This window comes from Cygnus atratus, chromosome 7, assembly GCF_013377495.2.
Source record: "Cygnus atratus isolate AKBS03 ecotype Queensland, Australia chromosome 7, CAtr_DNAZoo_HiC_assembly, whole genome shotgun sequence".
Taxonomy (NCBI): domain Eukaryota; kingdom Metazoa; phylum Chordata; class Aves; order Anseriformes; family Anatidae; genus Cygnus; species Cygnus atratus.
The window spans coordinates 29918653-29940260 of NC_066368.1; the positions used below are offsets into that span (position 1 = coordinate 29918653).

General features: G+C 38.6%; 1 protein-coding gene across 9 annotated transcripts in view; it reads right to left on the reverse strand.

Annotated features, from left to right (window-relative positions):
* Positions 1 to 21608, reverse strand: part of GRID1 (glutamate ionotropic receptor delta type subunit 1) — a 534616-nt gene that overhangs the window by 35421 nt on the left and 477587 nt on the right. For all 9 annotated transcript variants that reach the window (XM_035538109.2, XM_050711998.1, XM_035538088.2 and 6 more), the window contains 4 exons: positions 19115 to 19216; positions 17414 to 17611; positions 15021 to 15345; positions 14141 to 14279 (listed from right to left, as the gene is read on the reverse strand). In XM_035538109.2, coding sequence (XP_035394002.1) covers positions 14141 to 14279; positions 15021 to 15345; positions 17414 to 17611; positions 19115 to 19216 — 764 coding nt within the window. The remainder of the gene's footprint in view (positions 1 to 14140; positions 14280 to 15020; positions 15346 to 17413; positions 17612 to 19114; positions 19217 to 21608) is intronic.

The following is a 21608-nucleotide window of genomic DNA, read 5'->3' on the forward strand; positions in this document are numbered from 1 at the left end:
TTCCAGATTTCACATAAAGCTCATTTCATCAGCTGTCCATGAAAAATACCATCCACTTTATTTTAAACAACAAAAGCTTTAGCAGAAAAAGTCTCGTGGGAGTTTCTGCGAGGGAAGCCATAAGCACTGGTAGATTAAACTACACTGAATCAATGGAGTTGCAGCCCTTCACACCAGGGCTAAACATTTCCTGATCACTAAAGGAGACAAACAATGCAGGCATTTATGGCTATATATGCGCTTGTAATCATCAGTGGAGCAGAACAGCTGCTACATATGATTTCAAAGATGCAGGGACTTTCCTCCAGTGGAAAAACCAATCAATTGGCATGTGTCACAAACCACGTTGCCATGTCAACTACATACTTCTACTACAGTGAAAACAAATAGTGATTGAACCCCTCAGCAGGTAATGGCACTGCAGCAGCTGCTTATTACAGCAGCTGTTTTCATGATGATAATGGTCATAGCTGCCAATGTGGTGGCATCCATGAGCCCCTGTCTGGACTGGGACTCACTGCCCAGTACTAGACACAACCAAAAGCAAAGCATGATATCCAGTTGTGGATTTAGTGGGGGACGGAAACTAAAGCCAGCTTTATTTCTGCCACAGGGGAAGGGGTTGATGCGTGTCCCTGTGCCACTTGTGATGGCAACAGTTCTGTCACCCTTCCATCACGGGGCTGAGACTGTTTCTCTCTCGCTGCCCTAAAGAAGTTTATTAGGGTACCTAGCATAACTAACAGGGACCAGTACTGCTGAGATCACAGAATCACAGAATCACCTAGGTTGGAAGAGACCTCCAAGATCACCTACTCCAACCTCTGACCTAACACTAACAAGTCCTCCACTAAACCATATCACTGAGCTCTACATCTAAACGTCTCTTAAAGACCTCCAGGGATGGTGACTCAACCACTTCCCTGGGCAGCCCGTTCCAATGCCTAACAACCCTTTCAGTAAAGAAGTTCTTCCTAATATCCAACCTAAACCTCCCCTGGCGCAACTTTAGCCCATTCCCCCTCGTCCTGTCACCAGGCACGTGGGAGAATAGACCAACCCCAACCTCTCTACAGCCTCCTTTAAGGTACCTGTAGAGTGCGATAAGGTCGCCCTTGAGCCTCCTCTTCTCCAGGCTGAACAAGCCCAGCTCCCTCAGCCGCTCCTCGTAAGACTTGTTCTCCAGACCCCTCACCAGCCTCGTCGCCCTTCTCTGGACTCGCTCGAGCACCTCAATGTCCTTCTTGTAGCAAGGGGCCCAAAACTGAACACAGTACTCGAGGTGCGGCCTCACCAGAGCCGAGTACAGGGGGACAATCACTTCCCCAGCCCTGCTAGCCACGCTGCTTCTTATACAAGCCAGGATGCTGTTGGCCTTCTTGGCCACCTGAGCACACTGCTGGCTCATATTCAGCTGACTATCAACCAGTACTCCCAGGTCCTTCTCTGCCAGGCAGCTTTCCAACCACTCATCTCCCAGCCTGTAGGGCTGCTTGGGGTTGTTATGCCCCAGGTGCAGGACCCGGCACTTGGCCTTGTTGAACTTCATTCATAGATCGGGGAAAACATTCACGCACACCAAAGCACATACTCAAGGGCTAGCAGAAAAAGAGACTAAAAATAAAAAAGAGAAAGGCAAAGCAAAATTGCCAAATAATATGTACACAATGTACTAAAGCACAGAACTTGTCCAGTCTCTCCAATTATTTAATTTCTTTGAAACAACTTCCATCAGCCTTAGTTCCTAAGTGCAAAGGGAAAGACAAGAAAACTAAACTAAGCTGTCTTCTAAAATCCCAACACAGCAAACAAAATCATTTCAACGCAGACTGTGTTTTCACTGGGACTGTGTTCCTGCACAGCTACTGCATGATTAATTCCTAAAAGAATGGAACAAACAGCATGTATAGCCACTGATGAAATGCAAAGCCACAGTTAAAGCTATTAATAAATGATACACTGCCACATTTATGATTTTATTTGTAATTAATCATTGCCTACGAACATTGTATCAGCAAAACATTTGTAGGCTTTGATTACTTTTTAAGAGTCTGAGATGCAACAGAAATGTTCTATACCATCATATGAAACCTCACTTTTTCTTTACTGATCTCAGAATAATTTGCATTTTTGGTGAAGTCAAAGAAATATGGGAAATGTAGGAAAAAAATCCATACAACTAGTCTGTGTCCCATTGCTCATAGAACTTGTTAATACCTTCCAGCAGTTTATTTAGGAAGAGTGCCCATTTAAAATTAAATAATAATAAGAAAAGACTTTTATAATTTTTCTGGCTATGAGACTCAACCTTGGATCCAAAAATCAAACTAGATTATCATCATCATCAGTAAAACAGTTTCTCCTCTAAACAAAATTAGACCTTTGTTTTTTCCTACCCATTGCTATTTCTAAATGATTTCTTTGGGACCACCTTAGCAACTCCAGTCATCTGCAACGATCTGTGTAAGTGTGACTTGACTTGTTACTGGATCGTAGAAGTTATTTTGCTCAGAGCTGACATTCCGGCTCTGCTTGAGCAACACACATAAAGAAATCTGTTAAGGAGTTCAAAATAAGCTAAACATCTCTCAATTGCAATACCAACATATCTAACTATACTTATAACTTGCCTCTTATCCAAAACTTCTCCAGGCACTAAGAGCAAAAGTCACTTAGATTGCCGATTATTCCATTAACTATGTTTTGTTTTTTAGTTATGAATTTATATGTTCCCTATAGCAGAAGTTATGTTTACTTTGCTTGAAAATGTTTTTAAAAACTATCAAACAACAGCATCACAGGTAGGTTCCTTAAACGGCAGTACCCATGAAATCTAATTTCTGAGGATTTGCATCTGAATCCACTGGCGCCCTATAGTTTGTGATCTCTGAAGGAAGTTTCTGTCACGATCCCATATAAGCTTATCTACTGTCTGATTGAGGGAGTGAATACAAGGGGAAGTCTTTCCTTTAAATTTACAGGGGACATTTACGGGATTTCTCTTCACCACCCTATTTTGCCATATTTCTAACAGATTAATACATTTGAGATATCACCCATCCAAGTCTGGCCTACATATTTGCAAGTTAACAATGGTAAGAAGTAGTCAGACAAAGAGATGTTAGGAATAATCACATTAGAATCTTTTGAAGATGCAAGCCCAGGCTTTCAAAAGCTTGGAGCTTTAGTTTGTATGCTTAGATCCACATTTAAACTACTAAATCACTGGGCAGATTTTCAAAACCAATAAAGGAAAATTTGCACAACAGCACATCTATAAGACACTCAGAGATCCATTTCAAAGACTGGAAGGGGACTCAGAGAAGCTATGAGCTGCTCATTCTGCAAATCTAGAATAATCGATCCTGCTAAAAAAGATGGGTTAGCTTGTATCCTTTAACCACACCCCATAATTCATTTAACAATGAGGAGGAAATAAAAATGCATACAACGCAGGAAAAGGAAAGGTTGAAAACATCTCAAGAGCTTGTAGCACGTTTTGGAGGAAGAAATATCTTTTGGACTACCTTTGAATATTTTCTTGTTTTCCTTTTAAACCACTTTGTCATTGTGACCTTTCTGAGTACCATAAAGGGTTAACATTAATTAAAGCAAGGTATTCTACTCCTCACAATATTAATTAAAATAAAAGCTGCAGCTGGTGTTTAACAGCAATTCAGTCCCAACAGCAGGTTTTAGTCACTTCACCTAAATCAAACATATCATAAAGTTGGCATGAAAATCATATTGTCTGAATCAAACACATCTGGCGACTGACACACGCTTTTACCTGTAATGAAAACAACAAACTACCTCTATTATTTATGCAGATGCACTTTAAATTGTTCGCTATGCTGATGTCTTCTATCACTCACTTTCGGAAGCTAAAAATCCTAATGAAGATTAATGATTAAGATTGAGAGGGAAGAAATTACTTTCTTCCTCCACAACTGATGTTATAAGTACCAATACTGCTGCCGGTCTGTTTTGCACTCAGACGACAAAGAGTAGCTTTTTAATTAAATAGAGTGGGGAACAGGTAAGCTTGGCAGCTTGGTGCTGGCTTGCAAAGCCCTTACTCAGGGTGAGTAGTACTTTATACCATGACTGTTAGTATATCATTATACTGTAAGTAGTTCCATTAAAGACCATGAAATCCCAGTGTAGGGTAAGGTCCTGCTCAGCTCTTTATTAATTTTTGATTTATCAGGAGTTGTCTCATGGTTTGGGATGAGGATTGCTGTACAGAAAGCTCTGGGCTGCTGCCTGCAGTCTCACAGCTGGGATGGAGGGGCTGGATAGATTCAAGCTGCTCAGATCTCTCAGAGGTACATAGTGATGCTGGAAAACAGCTTCACACCCTTCCCTTACCACAGGGAATAAAGCAGAAGCTATCAATGTTGACAGAAAGAGGAGAAGAAAACAGAAAGGCTCTGAAGAGGCATCTTGATTGCTAGAACATGTGCTGGGTACTCTTGGGAAATCAAAACATAGGGCTCTTCATTAATACTGAAAGCACATATAGCATTCAGCAATTATTATTGATGTCTAAAGTGCATGCATTACATATGCATATTTAAAGTCTGGAGGCCCACTTGCCTGTTTCTCAGAGGACCCAAAAGGCAAGTGCTCGGTATGTGGCATACCTCCCACCTCATCCTGATGTACACTGAAGTGAAGAGAGAGACCTTGCTGTTCTGCCTGCTCCTCCTCACCCCACACACAAGTCTCACCTGAATACCAAACCTCACACTAGAAACACTGACAGCACCGCATCAAAACCAACTAGCTGTTCCTTATATTGAGATTAATTAGTTTATTGGGCAGCCTAATTTCACACCTTGAAATACTACCTTGGAAATTGCATTACTGCCATATAGAAGAAGCACAGTAGCTAACATCCACCCCATTCTGCCTGATGGTTTTCTGTTCTTCTTTAGATAGATATGACTGTTCATAAATCAATTGAATTAAATCAGTAGCTTATTCTCCTGGGCTGGTTTTAATGGTTTAGAAGGCAAACAACTTTAGTGCACATGATTACATTTCTTTTAATGGAACCTTGGCAGCTGCATCAAAATAGTTTTTCCAAGGCAACACCATTCTCTTCCTCATCACCAGATGAGTTTGGAAACACGCTGTATTACATTATATGGGGGCACGTGTGCAGCAGAATAGAACATTGCTCAGTAAGGCAATAAGCCCAGGAAGTGGAAAGTACATATGCAATCATTCTCTTCGCAACAGAGTATTATTTTCAGAAAACTTTTCTTTCCTTCTAGAAAAACTTCTGCAACACAATAATTAGCAGGAAAGAACTCATGCAAATGAACAGCACCATCTCAGTTTCCAGGGAGAATAAGAACCCCCAACTCCTTTCTCCCCAAAAGACATAACTTGCATCTATTAAAAGTGTTTTGTTGTTGCAGGGTTTTTTATTTGTTTTGCTTGTTTTTAGGTATCATTGGGAATTGTTTCTAAATCTCCTTATGAGAATATTCATTTTTTAAAGCCTTTTCTTTACATGGGAAGATTGGTTTTCCACCTCATGTTAAGACAGAGCATTTTTATCTAAGTTTAACTAAAAAGGAGTAGTACAGCCATTTGACTCAGTTGAATGCAACAATTGTTTAAACACAGAGAAGAAAAATCAGAAAGTCAAAACTAAATCTCCTTTACGACACTAATGAATCTAGCTTACATGATTTAAGATGTTACTATACAAAGTTGTTTGCTTCATCCCGTGTCTGAAGTTCCTGTGTCCACAACAAAACAGGCAAAAGGACACATGCCTGTACCCCTGTCATCCCAAACAAAATTTTATCTCTTAGTTTGTGGCTGACTTCCTCAGCAAAACACGCAATAAGAGATTGCATTGAGCTCACCAAAAACAAAGCTGTAATCCTGCAACCTTCAGCATAGGCAGAAAGCTTCCAGATAGGGTGACGTGTGAACAATGCTACTCAATTCTTAATGCTGAAAGGTAGCTGCGAGGAAGATATTTTGTGCAAGAGAAGGGGTGCAACAGGATCACAGTACTGCTGTGCAGGTTTCTGTAGGGTGGATGTTCTCTAGAAGGCCTTTTTGCCCCCACTGAGTTCCCAGTGACATGCTCAATTTTTAATCGCTGAAGGAAAAGCTGCAGAGCCTTGCTCCAATAGATCAGCTTTTGCAGTGACTGTACAAACTAAGCTTTTAGACTATAGGAGGTATGATTGTTACTTAACTTTAATTGCAGTCTATTCATTCAAACCTCACAACATGAAAGACAGATCATCTAATGGAGCACAGGACTTGCCATAGCATGGTGACACTGGTTGGTGCTACCAACCAACCCCTACTCTGGGAAGACAGCGGGACAAGCAGTCTGCCTGTGCTCCTGCTGGAGACTCCTCCCTCCTCCTCCTTCCATCCAAAATAATCTAAAAAAGAAATGATACGGTGCAGGTCTTTACACTCACAGTTATCCTGCTGACACAGAATATATGGTAGCAAATAGAAGGAGGGAAAATTACTTTTGCTGTCAGGCAGGCCAGGAATTCTGGTGCTGAATGCGTGTGCTATGAAAATGGCAGCACTACTGCTCATGTGGAAATGTCGCTGAAGAACTGTGCAAGAAGAGAAGACTTTTTCTGGCATGAGCAAATGAAGCGTTTTTCGAAATACACAGCAGATTATCAGAGCTGGAAGCTCATGTATGTCCTGTCTGAGCCGAGAGCAAGTAGGAAACTAGGTACAACTTTCCCTTCTTACAAGTTAGGTAGAACTACTTTTTAACTTTATGTGGTTGTTTCACAGGGAGCAGGGTACAGGAAGTAACTTTACTGTGATATAGAGCTTACTAGTTATTGGTCATTTTGCAAATGCAATTAACTTGTTTGTTCTGTCTGCAGAGATGCTTTCAGAGACATCACCTGACTCCAGAGGACTTTGAAGCCTATGCAAAAATATGCACTATCTTACCACATAATAGAACAACCTGCGTGACTTTTATAATAGGACTCACTGTTACACTAATGACTCTGAGCAGCACAGATAAAAGGTACAAAATACAAGTCATTTTACAGGTTTCTTGTTTGTTTGCTTGCTTGCTTTCTGGGCAGCTTTTTCACCAGCAAGTGTCATGAAGGTACCTTTTTTTTTTTCCGGATCTACTTGGCTTTCCACTTCGAGGGCCTTTGTTTAAACATTCTTCTGACAAAGACATATACTGTGGGGCCATGTAACAATGTTTTTCTGTCCAAAATAAAAGCAAATATGGCCAACAGGCAAACACATCGAATTGTATATTCACATGAAAAAAAGAAGCAAAGTAATTTTACTTTTTAAGAAAATGTAAAAAAAAAGAAAATTAAATTACTTTGGCAATTTTAACAGTTGTTCCTCGCCAAGACTGCATTTCCAAACCAGAATTCACTATGAAATATTTCTTATTATTCCTGTTTTTATCCTTAAAAATAATGGACTGAGGTAGTTTTACAACTAGGAGATATTTAGAGCTTTACGGCTATCTCTGTCTGAATTGCTGTAGTAATCATTTTTTTCTTCCTTCTTAATATCCTGTTATATTAGATTTTATTATCAGTTCATAAAAGACATTATATCAACTTCTTTAGAGAAAAACAATAGAAATATAAATATCCTATTGGGCAAAATTCTTCTGTTACTGTATTTTGTATTGTTTATCCCTTAGGAGTCAAATAGGGGGAAAAAAAGCACACACAACAAAATAAGCCAAAGGTATTATCGTTGTAAGAAAAAGAAGCCACACACTATAACAAAGGCTGAAGTCAGGGGCCAATTTAATGTATGCAGACAGCATACAGTCACTCTACTCTATGGACAGCCAGTGAATAATCAATATGAACATGAGAAAATCTGACATCAAAATCAATGCAATCTGAGCTGAGAAGAAGAGATTGCATATCAAATCTTGGATTTGAACCAATCCATGTAAGTGTTGATGGGCTTTCGTGAAGGTTACTGCTCTTGCTAGATTTTCCACCTTCCAAAGCAAATAAAATAAAATAAAATAAAATAAAATAAAAAGCAGTTTTAAAAAATCATGTTATTACCTGCGCAGATGCTAGATTTTGGTAACGTCATATCCAAATAATTTATTTCCCTGAACTGTATGTGCATCAAAAGTTAATGCCTCAATCCACTTAAGACACAGAACTTCCCAGTAACAAGAATAAATGAAGAGATGCTCTAATACAGGTGTTGTAAAGGCAGAGATGAAGAGGGTGTGGAATCTCAATGCTCTTGGCTTTCCATCGATCTCCAATATATGCCATCTTTTTATAATGGCAACTGGAGGGGTGGAATGCAAGCTTGATTTTCAGCTGTTTATTTTTCCCAGAAAAAAATATCCCTGGGAAATATTTACACTTCCATGCTTGCCTGCTTGCTCAGTTACAGGAATTATTAGGATCCATTTTAAACCACAGTTGAACAGCATATGCCAACATGCAGAAAGACTTTTAAGAGGCTCCAGACTTTGTGAAGCCCTGGACTTCCCAAAAGCATCCAATGGGCCACACCACCAGCAGAAGGGAAATGAAAAGATAAATGATGGAGATCCAGCACTGCCCACAACACAGTGTCTTGTTCTGAACTGTGCCTGGAGGAATGCTGCTGACTGCTGCTGCCCTGCTGCACAGGTTGCAGAGCATTTCCCATGGCATTTCTTCTACATGCTCTAAAAGGTGAATATTCTGGAAATTAAGAAATATTTTGAATTTTTGTCCTCACTCACTCACTTGCATCTTTTATTATATTTTACCCTTCATTTTTACAGATGAACTTACTTAATCTAGTTATTTAATGATTGAAGCTTTTGCTCACAGGCCTTAAATAATAATCACGATAATTATTTTTTATCGTGCCCATTCATACGTGCCTCCTGTCAATGTGCCCGAGGTGCTGCACAGACACTACAAAACACAGTACAAATTCAACATAAGAAAATTAAGGATAAAAGAAAATTCAATGAAATATGTAGAAAGCCACATGTGGTATTAAGAACAGAAAGGCTGCTTTCAAACAAGGAATTTCAAGGCAAAATCACTGCAAATACAGGGAGATTTCTGTGACTTTCTTGCTACTAGTCCTATACCAAGTCCATTTAAATACAGTAGATGAAACCTTTGTTCATTTCCTTCTAGCTGGCATCTTCAAAATACTTTCCTCATTTTCTTTTAAAATATTTTGAGATTTATTTTTTTTTTAATGCAACCCAGAACATTTATATCTTTTTTGATACCTGCAGAGCTATAATAATATGGTCATTTCTGGCCAAGATTTTTAAAGCAGCTAAACTGACAACATGCCATATAAGATATGAAAAAATGTTACTCTGTTATAAAGAAAGGGATCCGAGATAGAGAGGAGGCTAAGCTTGCCAAGATCAAACAAAGCCTGTGGTAGAAAAAGAAATTGCACCCAAGTCTTCCAAGTGCCAGACTTATCACCCTTACTAGGCTGCAGTAAATTTTCCACTGTCACCAAAACACATGGAAATTTGGGAATTAAAATGCAAATAAGGAAATGCTAGATCATGAAACAACTGTGACTATAAAAGCATATATAACACTTTTCTATGCAAACTATGAAAGCATATATGCAGATGCCTTTAAGAACCTTCATAGCAGCCCCAAATATTAAGTATCAATTTGACAAAATCTTAAATTTAAACTCTTCAGTTTGCAAATAGCTTACTTTTCATGTCCTATTTTTTTCCTGCATGATTCATACCTCTTATCAGACAAGCTCTCCTAAACCTGAGTTTAAGAATATCTCTGCACTACTGAACTGTATGTAGTCTGCTTGTTAACAAGAAATGAAGCTGGAAGTTCAGTCACTGCTAATTAAATCCATAATTACAAATGGAAGGTCAGACAGCAGATCCAAGGGCTGTTGAAAATGTAATATGACAAAAGAAAGAACAAACTATTGTAGTAGTTTAGCCCTTATTTGTAAGACTGAGCCATTAGAAGGGTTCTCAGCTGCACACAGGTCTGATTGCAAATATTAGAACAAATATAAATCATTTCAGTTTAAGCAGGTTTGTCAAGGATTAGCACAGGCTACAAACACTACCTAGATTTCTACTTGAAAACAAAAATTAAGAATTGCTCGTTAACAAGTCAGAAAGTGGATCACAGCCCTGCAGTCCAAGCTCCAAAGTGGTTGCCACCAGCAATTTCTTTCACAGAAATGCCATCTCCTTTGGAGCAGGGTAGTATCTCGCTCCTCTGCCCATACATAATCAGGAAATCTGCTTAAGCATACACTGCCCTGTCTGTGAATCTCCATGAATACGGAAACCCTACTAGCAACTTGAGAATGGAGGGCAGTCTGGGCAGAGGGCAGCTGTTTTCTCCTATCCCTGGTCTCCTAAAGGGCCTAAGGTTTTAAGGTGGGTCTCAAACTCTGCATTCTGACTGTCCTTACTGTCCTGTCACAGTGCGGCAAGCGAGGGGCACCCGGGACATGCAAGGAGCCGGGCAGCACCTGCCAACATGCCAGGAGGAGGGCCAGCACCTCTCCTCGTTATCACACTATGAAGTCCCTGAGGTTTTTGGAAAAACCAAGGAGGAGGTCTTTGTTCTATCCATGATAAGTACATTTCTGACATGCAATCTGGGCACCCGGACAGCACAACACTTGGGAACCCCTTGGGGATGTAGGAAGTCTCTTTCAGGAAAAACAGAAATACAGGTAGCACATCAGAGCTGCTTTCCCCCATGCCTCCTTATCCAGGTATTTCACCTTTCTGTGAACCACAGGCAGATTCTAAAACTCATGGTAGGGTTGAAAAGCCTTGTGAGATTTTTTTTTTTTTTTAATTTAAAAGCCTTCTTTATCAGCAGGCTTTCATAACATGCTAATTCAAAAAATCTGCCTTCCAACAGTTCAACACTGCTTCAGTGAGTGTCTCGCCAAGCCCTTTCTAATAAATACCATTTATGATTTCTATGACACACTTGTTTTGCAGTGAAATTGTGGAGGTAAGTATCACTGGGTTGATTGACAGCTAGTTATTCAATAAAATGTACTTCTATTCTGCTAGTCACAGACCGCACATGCCAAAATTGATGCTGAAACACTTATTAGCTATTTTGGAGGGGGCTTGGGAACAAAATCAGTCTTGTAATGAAAATCTTAACCATTTTGCAGCTTCTGCAGCACTGTAAAACTCTTTTCTCCCCTGCTGGCAATTTAGCGCAGCAATTCTGAACACCAGAGGACTTTCCTATGGGGGGATAGATAATAGCACACACTGAGCAGACAGGGGCTGGTTTCTTAACCATGGGAATAATCTCAGATGGATTTGGTACTTCTCAGCTGGTGAGCAAATTTTCAACTATACTTCATTGCACCTCTTTGGGTGGGAGCAAATGGATTTCAAGTAACTATCCCTTTCTGGGTCCACAAAAGATAAAATACAGGCAAGCGCAAAGGCAAATTTATAAAGGTAAAAATACTCATTCCACATCATACCACACTGAAGCTATGTGCTACTGGATCTGAAACACCGGGCCATGATGCATTCATGTAAGGCAATAATTTACTTTCTCAGGAAACATATTTGTTTTAAACCTGACACTACAAAAATGGGTAAGATGTTTCTCCTAATGACTGATGACGTGAAAATATTTTCATCATGGCTTAGAAACAGGTAGAGTTTCAACATCCAGAGAACCTACTTCTTTAACACATCTCCTGTCTCCTGGGGCACTAGCAGTTTTTGATGGGAGAGTTTAGACCAAACCTCTTAGAGTAGCAAGATCTCAGGGAGATTCTGCCAACTTTGTAAAAAAGCCATAAACACACTAAGACAAGCAAATCCTTTAACTGGCTTGGTTATGCCAACTAATCATCAACCCAGAGTATTCTGACAGCTACCATTTCAGATTACCTGGGAAAGGATTTGGGTGCCTAAGCCGAAGCATCTGGGACCACTTTAAATACCCCAGACAGTATGAATAATCCACATTATGGCTGAAAAAAATAATAATAGAGACCCCTGCCTTTAGAGCCAAGCAGCTGGAGCACAGGTGGTGGGCCTTACAGTAATTTAAATAACAAAAACCATTTCTGGTTTGACGCATGAATTTATCCGCTGGTGTTTGCAGACCACAGTAGTGTTTCCTACTTTCTGTATCCTCTCCTTGTAAAGTGGATGCGATACTGGGAACTTGGAAAGTGGCAGCCACCACTGGGTATAGAAAGGCATATAATCATAATTCTTCAGCTGTAATCTCTAATAGTAGAGGGCAGAATGGACTCTGAAGTCCTGTGACAACGTCAAGCAGCCCCATTACCCAAATAACTTCTCCTTATTAAAAATTTTAATAAGAAGAGGAATCAAAACCACCTGGAGATATTGTAATAGGTCAGCCACTAAGGTCTGATATACTCATCAAGCAGCTTAGTTCTTAAATCCAATTATTTTTTTTTCCCAGATTCCTCATTGCATTTCATCACACTTTTGTCCTCTGAAATTTGCTAAGTTCTGGGAGGTGCTCAGTAAACCTGACAATTTCTTCCACCATGAAGGAACAAGAAAATCAGAAATCATTCAGAAGGTCATTATTCAAGCCTTCCAGACAACTATTTCTGTCCTGGGTTTCAAGAACAATTTATTCATTGAGCTTAACCTTGGTCCTACATTGTAGGATGAGGTCTTACAGCCAGGTTTCAGAGATACTGTGCACTAGTTTTATTCTCTTTAGTTTCTCATGTCATTTCCAGAAATTACTTGCAGTTCTTATTTCTATTACAGTTAAAATTTACTTATTCCAACCCAACTAATAGAAAATTCATTTAAAAACAGAACTTTTCATTATTTTGGGCTCTTTTTGTAATAATTTTAGCAGTATATATATACAAAGCATTGTATTACCTGCATGTATGCAATGGCAATTATTTCTGTCCTTCTGTGCAGATAACATAGAGAAGGCAAAAGCATTTTTGTTGTTGTTATTTTCCTCTAAGAGACAGTCTCATGTAAGTGCCAACAGCCCTGTTTTAGGTGCTGCGCACAGATTCCAGTCCCAGTTTTCCAGTGAAACCCCAAATGAGATTGACAGAGTAACTGTGTCACTCAGCAGCACCTAAAATCTTTGCCTCAGCATTTTCTAGGAGAGCCTGTGTTGCACTGCCTGTCCTCTAGCCACCTCTCCACTCAATTGCTGTCAGATCAAACATGAGATACCAGACTCTAATCCTGTCAGCAGTGAATAAAGACAATAAACAGTCCTCTCAGTACTCCATGCCAGGGTGAAGCTGGAAATTTTGTCCATGTTTTGAGAGAAAAAGGGGAAATTTTGTTTAACTGTTACATTTTCTAAAGAAAAACAAACAAACATTAAACATGCCTACAAACAACCAGCAGCCCTCAGGAGCTGCTCAGAGGCCTGGCTTATTGAAAATATTCTTGTACGATATGGATTAGTAGGCAGGCAGCGGGGGAAAAAGTCAAAGGTGCAAGATAAATTGAGTTTGTTACAGAAGCTGTAATTTATCATCACAATATTGCCAACACAAATGTAGCAAATTATATATAAATTTAATCAAACGACTGCTGTATTACATCTATTATCCTGGAGTCAGATTTGGTTATCTTTTCCTCTGTGAGAAGAAGTCTTTTCTGCAAATAATGCCACGGAATCAAGCCATCTATATTTTAAAAAGTCCACTTGTATCATCTTACATGCATATAATAGCATAAACAGCAATGCATATCAAAATATTGAGAACATGAAATAACACATTAAAGGTGAGAAGTGAAACAATATACAGTTCCCTAGAGTAGTAGTTCCTCTCTGATGTTCAACAAAGAAATACAGATAGCTGAAGCACTTAGATCTCTAGTTAAGCAAAATAAAAATAAACGTGAAAGACAACTCTTCTTCAAAAATACACAGTTAAAATGCCATTGTCCCTTCCATTCATTTGAGGGTTGTAGGAGTGAAGGAGAAGGGGAGGGGAGGGGAAAAGAGAAAGCAGTCACTGAAAATAAGAAGAGTATTTTATTAGAGTTATCTCCTTCTTGCAAGAATGAGTGCTCAAATGCGTAATACATTTCTGTGAAATCCAGGTTTCCAGCTTCATGTTAAGAAAAGGCTCTTACCTTATAGGATTATCCATCCTTGATACTGTGAGAAATGCTGCTAAGTTTGCTGTGTAGGATGAGCACACGATAAGGGTGAAGAGCCACCAACTTCCCATTACAATGCGCATAGCCACAGAATTGACAGTAGATTCACCCCCTACAAGTAAACAGGGAAAATGAGGATGTTTCAGGAACTTCTCCCTTGCGTGCTCTGATATGTTGAACTTTGTTGGAGTAACCCTCTGTATTTGTGCATCCCTTTTGCTGTGAGCTAAGCATTACTTCCATTACAACAGGTAGTCAACTTCTTGCCCTGGGTACTGTTCTAGAAAATAATCTTTCAAAATGTTTCCCTCACGCATTATTCAGGATCAGACATACAGAACATGAATAATATTCTAAATAAGGAAAGTTTAATGGTGAAGTACCACTAATATCCTGGAATTAAATCATTACACAGTGTTCAGAACATTTTCCTATTTGTTTCAAAGAACAGAAAGATAAACTCTATCATATTAGTTCAAAAACTTTTTTTTTTTTTTTAAATCACATTTAAAGGATTAGAAAAGGTGCTAGTTTCTGAGTTGGAGAAGTATTGTAATGTTGAGCCAAGCAGCTCTGACGTTGATTTACCAAGTGATCATTTTCACAGTGGAAAAGTCTGTCAGGAATGGATTCACTAGACTTTCTGAGGAACAGAAAAGCATAATGTAATCCCCCAAATCCCCCCCTTCCCACTGTTCATTACCTGGGATAAAAAAACACATTACCTCCTTGTACAAACCTTCTCTTTCATCTTTAGAAATACTCTGGCCAAGACTAACATGTCCTGAAATGCTCTAAACAAGATAGAACACTTCTGAACATCCATCAGTGGTGTCTGGAACAGACTATGTACCTTGCTGAACAAAGGCGCCGTACACAACCCAGATGGCACTGTGCAGGGTGGAGGAAGCAGAAGGGCTCGGCTGGGAAGCGTTCTGTGCCCTGACTGCCTGGATCCGGTTCAAGACAAATATTAAGACACCAACTATAGGGATGGCTGCAGCAATACAAGCCCACACCGCAAAGTCAAAAGGAGCAAAGAGAGAGAAGATGTTGATTTTCTCTTCGGGCTTCTTGATCAGGATCCCCACCGAATAGTCCATGTACCGCTTGCTGAAATCCACAACACTCTCTCTTTCAGGTGTTATAGTGATGGCTGAGATTGCTAGGTCTGCTCTCTGCGAGACAAAGGCAACAGGTCAGATCTCCTTCTTTCACCATGAATTCTGCTAGCGTGAGCCTTCAAGAGAAGCTTTTTAAAAAGCAAGTGGCTCTGTGCATATCTTTTTAAAATCTAACATATTTAGACAAAGTAAAATAAATTGTCTAAAAAGTAAAATCAGAATCAGTTTTATCAAACATTAATTAATTGCACTGGTTTAAAGCATAACAGTGAAATGTAACCTGTCAAAGTATTACTGAACAAAAAGAGTCACCCTGACTCGTCTGGAATGAAACACAGTTTATTTAATCTTTATGCCTCACTTCTTTTCCAAATGATGCCTAAAACTCTAAACCATATTAACCCAATGCATTGCAAGCAGTAAGGAAGAAGCACCATCCATGCACATCTCACAGCTCTATCAATGCTTCTTTTACTCTACTGTCATCACAAGATTACTAAGAAAAAAATCCTTACTCCTTCCCCATGCAAAATTTATTTAGCTTGTGTTTTTGGTATTTGTGTATTGTGACGAGCTAGTGTTTGCTGTTCTACCTGCCAAATTCCCATATTAATGAATGGATTTCATATGACAACTGGGGGGAAGATTTTTGTTTTTACAAAGAATAAAGTGCCTGCAAAAACTAGTAACTGTAAGAACGCCCCAAAGGAAACTAAGCTCCTGGAACAGCTTTGACCTCAACATTTAAAGTTAACAGGTTTTACATATACTAGGTCCTTTAAGAGTATGCAAACTCAATGAAAGATAAAAGTATTTAATAAATAAGATTCCCAAAGCTTTTAAGAGCTGCAATTAGTTTTTGATCATTTTCCCATCTTAATCAAAACAGTTTGCTACAAAAAATAAAATGTACTTTTTGTTTCTTATCTCTGTGTTTTGTTGGGAAAGTAGGCCAAATATTAGGTTAAGGAGATCTGCTTTGAAATTCTTTGGAGGCAGTGGAAAAGTTAGTAGCAGAAATACTATTATAAATACTTTGTTACTTCAAAGAATGCAATTTCCAAAGAAATTTCACAGGATTTCTTACCAGATTTTTAAGTCAATGAAATTCAAATAGCTTATGTCAACGCAAAATAAGTAAAAAATCCTTTATATTTCCTAGCACCAACCAAGTATATCCCATTATCATACACGTTTGCTATTGCTTTAATTGCATCTATTTCTTCCTAAACATCTACTTACCAGACACTGAGACACCTACTTACTAGATAATGAGAAAGCTTTCACTTTCAGTAATAACTCCACTGTAGAAGAGTAACCTTTTCTACAAAGGGCATAGACATGGAATATTAATTCCTTTGATTCTCTGTCTTGATTAGCATTTGTCCCATGTCAGATAGCAAGACCATGAACAAAATACATTTTAATCTCATTCTCCTGGAGATTCTAAACTACAGACTTTCCCCATTTACTTCAACAGAGTTCAATTAACTTACTCCTGATTTGCAAGACTTTAATTAACAAAGAAATTTGGTCCTCTTTGTATTAAATGAATGAGTAATCCTGAGCTCAGTTTAAAATTCTGGTCCTTCAAAACACTTCTTTATGGTGTATATTATTACTGATACTTTTCCTATTTTGGAATCATCAGTTGATCTTTATGAAACATATTGCCACACAGTGATCCAAAGAAAGTCATACCTACAAGTCATGTATCAAATATATAATGACAAAAAAAAAGTAATTAATCGGTTAAGAATACATACCTTCTGTACTCACTCACACACACACCCTCTCTTTTTATACTCTTTTTTGACATCTATATAAACAGATTTACATTGATATAATGTATGTTGATAACAGGTGGGAGTAAACAGACCAACACACTCTATAGTTCCTACCCTACATAAAAGGTCTTAAATAGCATGGTTTAGACTACATTCAAGCCACCCATAGCTCAGAAGAGTTCTGTACTGGCTCTTTGATCCTAATTCAGTCTCCTGTAATTTCCAATGGAGGAAGGGGAGAATTTCAAAAACTTCCTTAACTAAGCTTAAACATCCTACTCTGAAGAATCTTTATTAGTTGTTTGTTTTTCAAACGCAGCTTCTTTTCTGTGTACCTTGTTAATAAGTTCTCCAATCATGCCATTCCAGGAGCTGTTTGGGAGCTGATGTCCATATTTACCATCAGGAGCTTGATATATCTCATATTTGAAACCCAGATTCTTGGCAAGTGCATCCAGGACATCAATGGAAAATCCTTTATAACGTTTTGGTTGCCCAAGTATGTTCTCTGCCACCATCACAAAAGGTTCTTCCTGAGAACAAAACAATATCTTAGCTGATACTTGAAACAAGGTGTTGTTGTTTTTAAGCAAAATGGATGTTTCCTGAGTTAATTCTGGACAACTCAGCACAGATTTCAAGACCCTCATAACCCCCTCAGCAAAAAGCTCAGGTCAGGTGGAACACTCCAAGGCATCCCCACCAGGCACCAGTGCTTCAGCAGCTGAGTTACATCCATGGTCCTGGGTTTTACACAGTTCATGAGAGGAAGCAGAAACTCCACAGAACAATTCAGCCCCCTCTGTCAGCTTCCTGGTATTTGCAGGATGAATACTCTCTGGAATACCTGCCTCTTCTCACTGAATATAAAGAGGGCAATGACACCTACATTAGTGTCTTAACTAACTGTCTAGAATATAGATATTAAGTTAAGCAGATGAGCCTTAGATAGGAGCACTACTGCTTTCCAGCTCAGAGCATATCAGGTTGAGAAAGCCATCTTTTACTGACAATGATTAATCTTTCAAAACAACTGCTAAAAGTGTTGAATTTTTTGAATTTTTGAAATTTTGAAAATTCCAACAATAACTTTCATGGGTATTAGTTTCTAGAGTATTTTATAGTAAAGTATATATTGAGATAAAGGAATACAGCATTTTTTGGTATGTTTTCAGTCAGACATAGGCATCCTTCTCTGCTGGGTGTGTCAGCTGCACAGCCTCTGCGGTTGTCTGCATTTGTCCTGTGGTGCTGACATCCTTCTGGAAGGAATTTGGTCACCTCCCGCGTAAACTATACCATAACCTCACCTGTTACCTGATCCTGATAGAGGAAAGAACGCTGGGGAGACTGCTTTAATCATCTGGTGCATTACTTCCTATTTGTACCATGATTCAGAAAAAGAACAATAAAAAACACAAAGACATCACATTCTTCAATCTAGGAACTGCAGTACCTTAGGCAGGAATGCATTCAAACCTTAATTTGCCCTTAATTTAGCACTTAGCTAACAGGAGCTCTGCTACCACTCAGAATAGTAACAAACTGCAGTCCTAAAAACACATAGTCTATATCTTTCTAAAAGACGTAGTTTATCTCAACAGGAAGTTACGAACTCAATGGAAGAAACACTCGATTACATTTTACAGCCTGCAGTGTACAAGAGTCAAGATTAGATTATCATAATTGGTCCATCTGATCTTAAAATCCATTAAGTACTAGAAACTGCATGTCTGAGTTAGAGTACCGTATCTGAAATGTAGTCCTGTGCACTCAGACCTTGTGCTGGTTCCATGCCCAGTATGAATTACAATGCAGAAAAAAAAGCACAAGCAAACAATGCTATACATTTCTGACATTGCACAGATATACATAAAATAATATAAGGCCATCATCTATCTTCCTTGCTTATGTAACTGATCATCCAAAAATGCAGAATTGAAAATGATAGGGAAAAATTCTGAAGGAAGCACCCAAAATAGTCAGATCCTTTCTATTTTGAGCATTTTGTTTCCTGAACTCAAATAGCATCATACCAAGACAGTCACCACTTTGAGTGTCAATCCTTGTAAGTCACTGCCCAGACGTCGTTCTTGCAGGCTACCATTCAGTCCTTTCTCAGAGTCCCACGTGGCCAACTAGAACAGAAAGTACAGTAAGTCTGAAGGACTGGTAGGCAGAAACCCTTTAATACTTTCATGAACATTTTGCAGCAGCTTGACTGAATCTAGAGTAGATATAGAGAGGATTTTTTTTTTTAAACACACAATCAGAATCAGTGAGATTCAGAGCACAGACAAACTAGTCTTTTGTGTGAATGCATTTTCATCAATGCCTGTAATGTAACTGCTCTATTATCTGTAGTATTTGCCATCTTACTTTACCCAGATCACTATACGACTTTTCTCTCTAATAAGTTTATATTGCTTGACAGTCCTTGGGATTATCTGTAGTCTTACCATCCCATATTTTCCTCTCTGATCAAATTCCCTCCTACTTTTCAAGTCATTCTCTACTGCTTATCAAAGACCAACCATTTTTCCTGATGCACAATGCTCTTGCTTGCTGATGGTTATAAATTCTTGACAGATTCTATGGTGTAAAACTGCCTCCTCTTCTGTCTTGGGCTTCCTTCAGATCCTATATTAAGTCCTATTTTCTCTCTTCTTGCCCTACTTCTACCTCATCAGTAAAATAATGACATCCTCTCAGCCTCCCAGGCTTCCATGATCAAATATCTCATAAACTCTAAGAGCACTGTAGGCATCTGCTAGATGCTAGATACATATTTTCATGATAACTCCACAGAATATTACATCTAAATATTTTATTTTTTAATTAAATTTAGCACTTCAAAATCAATTTTATTGCTTTTTCTGAAAAGAGGTTCAATACAAAAGTCAATCTTAAGTGACCTTTGGATTATTCAAACTGAATATGTTCTGCAGCAGCAGCAGTCAGACACTCCTTTTACTTTCAAACAGAACTCATGGTGTCATTTTGTTTGGAAGAGTCATAAATAGTATTGAGTAGAAACTGTTTATTTTTGTTTGTTTGTTTTTAGCTGTACTCTTAAACACCAATACTACACTCACATATATGGAGGCAGTGTTGTTAGCTGAAGGCATGCCCTGTAGCAATTAAACTCAGTCCAAGATATGTTAAATGTGGCTTCCTCCTGCCAGAAGCTAAGCTTCATGTAGCAAGTCAAAATCTTCTTGGAAATAACTTATTTTACTGAAAATGCCTATGGCTAGATGTCCTACATTATTCATTTCTATTACTTCAGTTATATCCTAAAGCCTCAACAGTCAAACCAACAAATATATTGCGTGAGGGAGATCTGTGTAGTTTTATTTTTGTTTTCTTGCAGAAGAAAAACAGGGAACTAAAAAGATCGGGACATTTAGTGACTACTCGGCCATCATATCCATCACACAGGTACAACTGATGAAAATTATTCTATAATCACTAAATCTTCAACCTGAGAGACAGGTAAGAAAAGAATTAAGCTATACCTCCTTTAACCCAACTGACCTGAAGGATGAAAAAGGAGAATGACTGAGTAATAGTATTAAGCTTTCTGATGACACTCCTGAAAGCTGAAGTATCTCAGATTGAAAATTCTCCACCTGTAATGTCAGTTTGGAGTGACAAACTATGTTTTTTACATAAAAGCATCTTTAGCAATATGGGTAGATACCTATAGCTATGATATCTCTTAAATTCAAATTCAGATGCTTGTTCTGAAATATGTCCAGATGTTAGCTTTTGCTATTGCTAAGCAAAATTAACCAATTTGTCAGCTGACATAAATCAGTATGGTTCAACAGATTTCAAAGATGGGTATTGGTACGTGGGGTATATATATTCTCTTAAATTTGTAAAGAATGTTGCTCTGACTAAGCTTTCTTCAGCTGTCCTATGCAGTAAGTTTATGGTAAAGAGACAGGGAAGATTTGTGCCAGAATGGCTTACACAATATACAGATGATAATCACTATTTATTTGAAAACAAGTAATGAAACACTCATTTGTTTCTCTACCACTGATGGGCTGACATTTCAATTGCTTCTCTTGCTCCTTTTCCCTTCAAAAACCCTATCTGATTTCACCTACAGAGGTCAAACTTTTTGAATACCCTCTATTTTGCATTCTGTATTAACAATAGGAATTCCTAAAATAGCTGGAAACATGCCAGTGCAAAACCAAAGTCTATTCCTTTTGTTCAAAAGGAGAGACAAAGATTTCTCTTTTATGCAGTAGGGGTAAGTGCAAGGAGGAGAAGCATATTTCACATCTGCACAGAACTCCATGGCATTCTGTATGGAGAGACAAATTTTCCAGTCTCTAAAAGGCAAATGATGCAGATAAAGTTCATAAATGGAACATGAGAAAAACCTTTTCCAGAAGGGATTTTTTCCTTTACATCTCTGTGCTTCAGAAAATTTCTCTTGTTCAGAAGTGTGCCAATTTTGGCTTCCACTTCTTGCAGACAGAATTTTGTTTATAGGACCGATACATTTACAGA